Source organism: Populus nigra, chromosome 4 (genome assembly GCF_951802175.1).
Source record: "Populus nigra chromosome 4, ddPopNigr1.1, whole genome shotgun sequence".
In the NCBI taxonomy this organism is placed as follows: Eukaryota; Viridiplantae; Streptophyta; class Magnoliopsida; order Malpighiales; family Salicaceae; genus Populus; species Populus nigra.
In genome coordinates, this window is record NC_084855.1 from 3,378,272 (window position 1) to 3,385,345 (window position 7,074).

Consider the following 7,074-nt stretch of genomic DNA (forward strand, 5'->3'; position numbering starts at 1 on the left):
TACTTGGATTGTCTTGCCGTCAACTCCATTTAAGACTACTAGTTTAATATCCTTGAACACATAAACTAGCACCACACTACTTGATTGCTAAGAGCCTTGAAAGTTGAAACAATGAAAAACTTTTAAACTAAGCAAAAGGGAACTCAGACCCACCCAGACAGTGTCTCCCACATGCAGCATGTGGGATTGAGATTTGTCAATTTAGAGAGTTTAAACCAAGAAACTAATTTGTTCTGGCTAGCTACTAAACTAGCATAATGTATGGAGTTTGCACATAACCCTAGGAGATCGCGTGGGATAGTTAGAGTGAGTTGAAGGAGAGATTGGGACCCTTGATGTCCTAACAAGATCCAACATCTATGTAAACAAATATACCTCTCCCACTAGGGGGCTCCCAAAGCACAAAACTTTGCTTTAGCCCATGCATGAAAACGAGTTAATGCTTTAGAAGACATAGAATTAGAAGAAATAAAAAGCCTCGGATTAGCACAATTGCCTTGTTTCTCTTGGGCATAAGTCTAGATTGAGTCAAAAAGAGCCTCAAAATTACCTTGGCAGACCAGCACATGGACCGGTAAAAAGCAGCAAACAGGGTTTTTTCTAGGAGATACATTGCTTCCAAAGCTAAACCCTATACATAAAATCTCCCAAACCCAAAAAAATCACACATAAATTAAACTTAAACAAACTCTTTTTATCTCTGTTTCTTCCGGTAACTAACTCTTTAATGTGAACAGAACACCAAATGTAGGAATTGGTACTGCCTTGGGTACATCATACATGTTAGAATAAATCAAACCCAACTTTACTGACCGAAGGCAGGAAGAGTAGCTCCTTGCTGTTAATGCACAAAAACAGAAGCAACATATTTTTTTTTTTTGGGTGTGACTTGGGTACTAGTAATGTGAGCAGCAGGTGACAGAGTATAACTGGCTCTTGCCTTCACGTCCCAAAACCAGAAGCTTAATTGGCTGGTCTTCGAGTGTTTTTGGGGTCAGTAAAAAAAGATTAAAAAAGGCTAGAGAGAGGGGGGGGTCTTTAAGTCTTAACTCCCTAAAACACCTCACACTTTATTCTCTCTTCAAGATCGATGCTTTGCCTGTCTACCCAGAAGAACGAGTTTTTTTTTTTTTGCTTGTTACATTGAACAGAAAAAACACTATATTTCTATCTCTATCTCTCCCTACTCTCTACATTGTCTTGTTATACTATCAGAATCTCATAGTCTTTCTTCCACGCATCACTTCTCTCTTTCTCTTACTCTCTCTTTCCTTGTTTCTTCTGTTGGTCGTTTCTGTTTTAATTGCTTCTCCTTCTCCTTCAGTTTCTATTTCTTTTCCTCTGGGGCTTGACATAGAAGAGAAAACTGGATTCTTATTCACTTTTGTGTATAAGATGCAGAGGAGCTGGGGCTTTTCTTCCTGACTCTCATGTTGTTTTCTCTTCATTAACCGAAGGAACAGAGCGTTGCCCTTTTTTCTCTTCTTCTCCTTTAAGAAATCACTGAACTTCTGTCTTTATTTGAAAAACAAGAGCTTGGACTTGTTCTTGGATTGTTCAAGAAAAATAAAATCTTGTTTCAAGATTCTTTGAATTTGTTGAGATTTTATTTTTTTCAACGTATACATTTTGTTCTACGCAAACCCAGAAATATAAAGCCACGGTTTAACAAAGAGGGACTTAAATTTTGCCGGTGTAGCAATATAATCTGGAGAGCTATATGAATTTGTGAAACAATGAGAGATGAGAACCCGAAAAAGAGCAAGGTTTGTGAAAATGCCAATAAGAAAATCCTTGAATCTTTTTCAATGCATTTATGCTCTCTCTAATTGCCAACTTTGTGTGTGTGTTATTGGTGAAGCTTTCATGGCCTAAGACACTGGTCAAGAAGTGGTTCAATATCAAGAGCAAAGCTGAGGAATTTCAAGCTGATGATGTCCTTTATGGAGGTGATTAATGGTCTTTTATCTTATTATTGGATTTGGGGAATCTTGGCCCTTTCTGTCCAGGAAACTTGTTACTGAGTTGGATTTGGATTCTTCTAGACCCTGAATACTTAGCATTATTTCTATTCCTGCATCACTATCTGTTTTTTGCAATAAAAATGTTTTTGGATTAATGGGGTCCTGCTATTTCCATCTGCAGTTCAAGATCTGCCAATTTGTTCCTTTCCTCTACGAATTTCAAAAATGTTTTGGTTTTCTTCATAGTAAAGAGTATTCATTTTTTGTGCTGTTTGAATATGTTTGATTGATGCATTTGGCAGTGGAAAGAGCACAGCTTTAACTACTTTATTGCATTTCTTTTTCAGGTGGTGGTGAGGATTGGAGGCGCAGCTTCTCAGAGAGAGAAGCATGCACCATCAAGAAAAGCAAAACAGGTTCAGTATCAGAAACCTCCCAGTATTGGTCTGGACCACGGCACTCTTTTAACTTCCAAAGTTTTGATTAAAGGAATAATGATAATTACTAGTGTGTTGTACCTTTTCATTTATCTTGCCCCTTTGTTTTTTCAAAAATTCTTCTCAAACCCCCTCACTTTGAAGCGCAGAGAGATCGTCCAAGAGGCACTCTGATCGAGTTCAGCGAAGCAAAATAGACCTTGATGCTGCACAAGTTACAGATGTGAACCAATATAGGTATGGCCAATTTTTAACCATGGTGTTGCCTTGATTTGATTCCTGCTAAGATTTGGTTTTTATTGTGTTTCAATTACCATTGAGTGCAGGATATTTGTAGCCACATGGAATGTAGCTGGAAAATCTCCTCCAAGTCATTTGAACCTTGAGGATTGGCTTCACACTTCACCCCCTGCTGATATTTATGTTCTTGGGTTTGTAAAATAACCAATTCTTTTTTGTCCCATCTATTTAAGGCAACCAGCTTTGTTGTAATACTAAGCTAATCTATTTGATCTCACCGGTTCCAGGTTTCAAGAAATTGTGCCTTTGAATGCTGGAAATGTTTTGGGCACAGAAGACAATGGACCGGCCAAAAAATGGCTAGCTCTTATTAGAAAGACTCTAAATAGTCTTCCTGGCACCAGTTGTGGTTACCATACTCCTTCACCAATCTCTGATCCCATTGTAGAATTGGATGCAGACTTTGAGGGATCAACGAGGCAGAAAGCCTCATCATTCTTCCATCGCCGTTCCTTTCAGTCCCTGAGCCGCAGCATGAGAATGGATGGTGACATGGAGATGGCACAACCTAGACTTGATCGACGTTTTAGTGTCTGTGACAGGGTTATCTTTGGGAATAGACCAAGTGATTATGATCCTAATTTCAAATGGGGTTCCTCTGATGATGAGAACGGACCAGGGGATTCACCAGGTGCTACTCAATACGCACCTATTGAGTACAGTGGATCTTTGTCAATGGAGGATAGAGAAAGACAAACAGGTCAGTCAAGATACTGTTTGGTGGCCAGTAAACAAATGGTTGGGATATTTCTAACAGTATGGGTAAAGAGCGATCTCAGAGATGACATTCGCAACCTCAAAGTGTCTTGTGTGGGCAGAGGATTGATGGGATATCTTGGAAACAAGGTACATTTTCCTTCCTATGAATTTGAGAGCAAAATTGTGATGAACTAGGGGGCAAAAAAACATTCTTATTCTCTCGGGGTTTTCCAGGGCTCAATTTCAATTAGCATGTCATTGCACCAAACAAGCTTTTGCTTCATCTGTAGTCATTTGACATCTGGGCAGAAGGAGGGAGACGAGCTGCGAAGAAACTCTGACGTTATGGAGATCCTTAGGAAGACTAGGTTCCCTAGAGTTCATGATAGGGGAGACAAATACTCCCCTCAAACAATTTTAGAGCATGAGTAAGGCATTTTCTAAGACATTTCCTCTTTATTTTTTATCCAATAAACATACCGTGTCTCAATCTTCTTTGTCTTGGCAGTCGAATTATTTGGGTAGGTGATTTGAATTACCGGGTTGCCTTGTCTTATTATGCTGTGAAAACGCTTGTCGAGATGCATAACTGGAGAGCATTGTTAGAGAATGACCAGGCATGCACCTAAAATCTTAGATATTCTTCTGATGCATATACAATTATGTGCTGTTTTAATCCCTACTTGGAAAGGGTTTTGTGGTTCTTCGATGAGAGCTGCACAATCTAACCACATTTGATAATTCTTACTTTTCAGCTTCGGATAGAGCAGAGACGAGGGCGGGTCTTTGATGGATGGCGTGAAGGGGGGATTTATTTCCCTCCTACATACAAGTATTCCAATAACTCAGATAGATATGCAGGGGATGATAGGCACCTAAAGGAGAAACGAAGAACTCCTGCATGGTAATCTCCATTTCCCCCCTCTTCTTCAGAATATGGAAAAAAAGGGGAGAGAATTTTCATTCAGAGAAACTTGTGAAAAGACTTTATTTTTTGGTACGGAGAAAATTTAAACAAACTGTGTAACATCTTCATGGGACTATGTGAATGGAATATGCTTGAGTTTCATGACATACAAATAATCAGGCTATATACAAATGTAGGTGTGATCGTATACTGTGGTATGGAAAGGGCCTCCATCAGTTATCTTATGTACGTGGGGAGTCAAGGTTCTCAGATCACAGACCAGTTTATGGTGTATTTTTGGCTGAGGTTGAATCTATAAATCATGGCCGAATCAAGAGAAGCACGAGTTGTTCCAATTCTAGAATTGAGGTAGAAGAGCTGTTGCCATACTCACATGGATACACCGAACTCAGTTTCTTTTGAGGATGGATACGCAAATCACCAACATTGCTTGCTAGTGTGTTCATGTAAAACAGGGTTGACTGCACTGTGTCCCAGGTAACCTGACACAACCAATTGGTATCTAGCTTATTCTCGCAGATTCACCTTCTTTTTTTGCTGGACTGCGTGTTCATACTAGCTAGATGTTTGTATAACCTTAATGATGTCCTCAGTTAGCCAGGTAAGTTCTTGTCATATATGTTGTCATAATTTCTTGTCTTATCCTCATGAAAAGAATGCAAAGCTTCTGATATTAACTTGAAAACGTGTGATTATTAGGGGACTCTATGCCATCTTCCTATTTACAACTTTGAAGTATTAAAGTTACCGTCTCTAGGGAAAACTGAATGCTGATATTTTTCCTATAAAAATATGGATTAGTTGAACTCAACCAAGATGAATAGAGTATATACCGTGCATAACTTTTGAAAGCACTTTTGCAGACCTTGTCTTCTTTTGGACTACAGTTTTTGGTTGAAAACGCCCTCTTGCTTCGTGTTATTCTTATTAATGATTCGGTCTCTTATTTTGCTGTAGGTGGGCGTTGCTCTACTATTTGACTCCACCTCAGCAGTGATGGAGACATTTTGTTGCCTACAACCCAAATGGAGGTTGGTCCTTCACTTTGAGTTTGATTATACTTCTTGTTCCTCAACTTATTAGTCTAATTCTCTGCATGCCTTTTTCCTCATGTCAATAGGCGCGAATTTTGTATATATTGTCGAAAACCTCCATCACCACTAAATGTCCTAATTGGAAAATGCAACCATTGCTAGCTCAAAACAATATATTGTGCTTCTTATCATATTATAAGGTAAACAAAAGCTAATCTGTTAATGATTTGGTACTCTATTTTATTAATATTTTGTACACCACCCAGACTTCGAACTTCAAAATAGAACTAGAAACATCTCGAGTACTTGAGTAATTTTTCCTTACAATTTTTGCAGGAGCACAGAGCACTTGCTGTGTCGAGGAGCTGTTTAGAGGTCTAATTTGCTGACAATTCTTTAATTAAAAAGAAAAGAGAGCATAAATGAAATCAAGGGAAATATCTGACACCAAAAGAAGATAGGAGAATGAACAGTCGTTTGTTAATGTTTTTTTTTTTTAATCTTTCCATCTTGCTTTCTATACTACGGAGAGATGGTAAAAAGAAGTGGGAATGTGATGCATGCTCATTGCAAATGTGCTAAAAAGAGAGGCATAACTTCTGAGTTATATGAAGCTTCCTTTTCTGTGGCTGCTAATGATTTTACTGAAAAAGAAAAGTAACTCGCTCTGATCATCTCATTGTTACTTTATCTTTCCCCTCATCAGTCATCACTAGCTGAAAATTAAACAGGACAATGAAATGAAAGAGAGTAGAAAAGCACAGGCTTTGTGCTTTCTTATAGGCATGTCAGGTTGGTTACCAGTAAGTCATCATCATGTACGCAGGTTTTAACTTTACTATTTTCTCCGGTCACTATTTCTCTTTCAAGAAGTGCTGCAAAGCTTTTCTGTGGACAAAATCGCCCCTGTCAATCCCCAACATGACAATGCAAATTAGTAGTGGGACTCCCTTCTCCCTGTCTTACTTTGTATGGACAGTATTGCCCCTATCAATCTCCAACACGACAAGGCTAACAAGCAGTGCTCCCTGTTTTGCTTTCAAGAGCTTATGCTCTAGCTATAGGTGTAGTACTCACTTGGAAGTGTGGGATGTATCTTACTCAAGTTAGGACTCAAATCTGATGCGTTGGTAACTAATCTTCACTGGATTGCCAGAAGGTGGTGCAGCTTACTTGTCGGTCTGTCCTAGATTGCCAGAAGCAAGAAATTTATGGAACTGATGTTATGTGATAACTCCAGTTTCCAAAACGCAGACCCTCACGCATTATCAGGCAACACTTTGTTCAATTAAACCAAACACAAATAAGGTGCAGTATGGTGATGTCTTTGGACCTACAATGCCAATCCTTGTTACATTCCACCTACCAGTACTATGAGCAGAGGACCAAGGTGCCACTGCCCATGTTTCTTCTTTTGATCCTCCAAAAATGCCCGCATCGAAGCCTACTCTATCAAAATTTTAGCCCAATCACCAAGAATTAGCTAATCCAAGTCATCGAATATTCCCTGCAATTACTTTTAATGATTTTTGCGTGCATGAACGAGGGGGGAAAACCATATTCTTCAATGTTTTTATTATTTTATTTTATACAATCAGGAAGGGCGAGCGAGTTTTTGAAATGGTCGACTGGCATAGCCGCATAGGTCACTTCAAATCGAGGAATAGCACATCAAAAGCAATGATAACTCGAGTTGTTTTTCTGATGCAGCT

The 7,074-nt window shown here is 39.0% G+C and overlaps 1 protein-coding gene across 5 annotated transcripts; it reads left to right on the forward strand.

Annotated features, from left to right (window-relative positions):
* Window positions 1-946: 946 nt before the first annotated feature.
* LOC133691290 (type I inositol polyphosphate 5-phosphatase 4) lies at window positions 947-6,036 on the forward strand. 5 transcript variants are annotated; one of them, XM_062111726.1, is made up of 13 exons: window positions 953-1,766; window positions 1,862-1,949; window positions 2,312-2,380; window positions 2,551-2,638; window positions 2,728-2,832; window positions 2,929-3,547; window positions 3,710-3,828; window positions 3,909-4,017; window positions 4,156-4,304; window positions 4,505-4,805; window positions 5,286-5,359; window positions 5,449-5,562; window positions 5,699-6,036. In XM_062111726.1, exons 1-10 carry the CDS (start codon window positions 1,737-1,739, stop codon window positions 4,728-4,730), a joined length of 1,602 nt encoding a protein of 533 aa, XP_061967710.1. In that variant the 5' UTR covers window positions 953-1,736; the 3' UTR covers window positions 4,731-4,805; window positions 5,286-5,359; window positions 5,449-5,562; window positions 5,699-6,036. The 5 variants fall into 5 exon arrangements, with proteins under 5 accessions (XP_061967713.1, XP_061967710.1, XP_061967708.1 ...); XM_062111724.1 differs by having other exon boundaries at window positions 955-1,766; window positions 3,635-3,828; XM_062111725.1 differs by lacking the exon at window positions 5,449-5,562 and having other exon boundaries at window positions 955-1,766; window positions 3,635-3,828.
* The last annotated feature ends 1,038 nt before the right edge of the window (window positions 6,037-7,074 follow it).

Coding starts and splice junctions, on each gene's coding strand:
- LOC133691290 (XM_062111724.1), top strand. CDS start 1,737: ATGAGAGATGAGAACCCGAAAAAGAGCAAG. Junction 2,639..2,727: donor ACAGATGTGAACCAATATAG/GTATGGCCAATT, acceptor CATTGAGTGCAG/GATATTTGTAGCCACATGGA. Junction 3,829..3,908: donor CAAACAATTTTAGAGCATGA/GTAAGGCATTTT, acceptor TTGTCTTGGCAG/TCGAATTATTTGGGTAGGTG.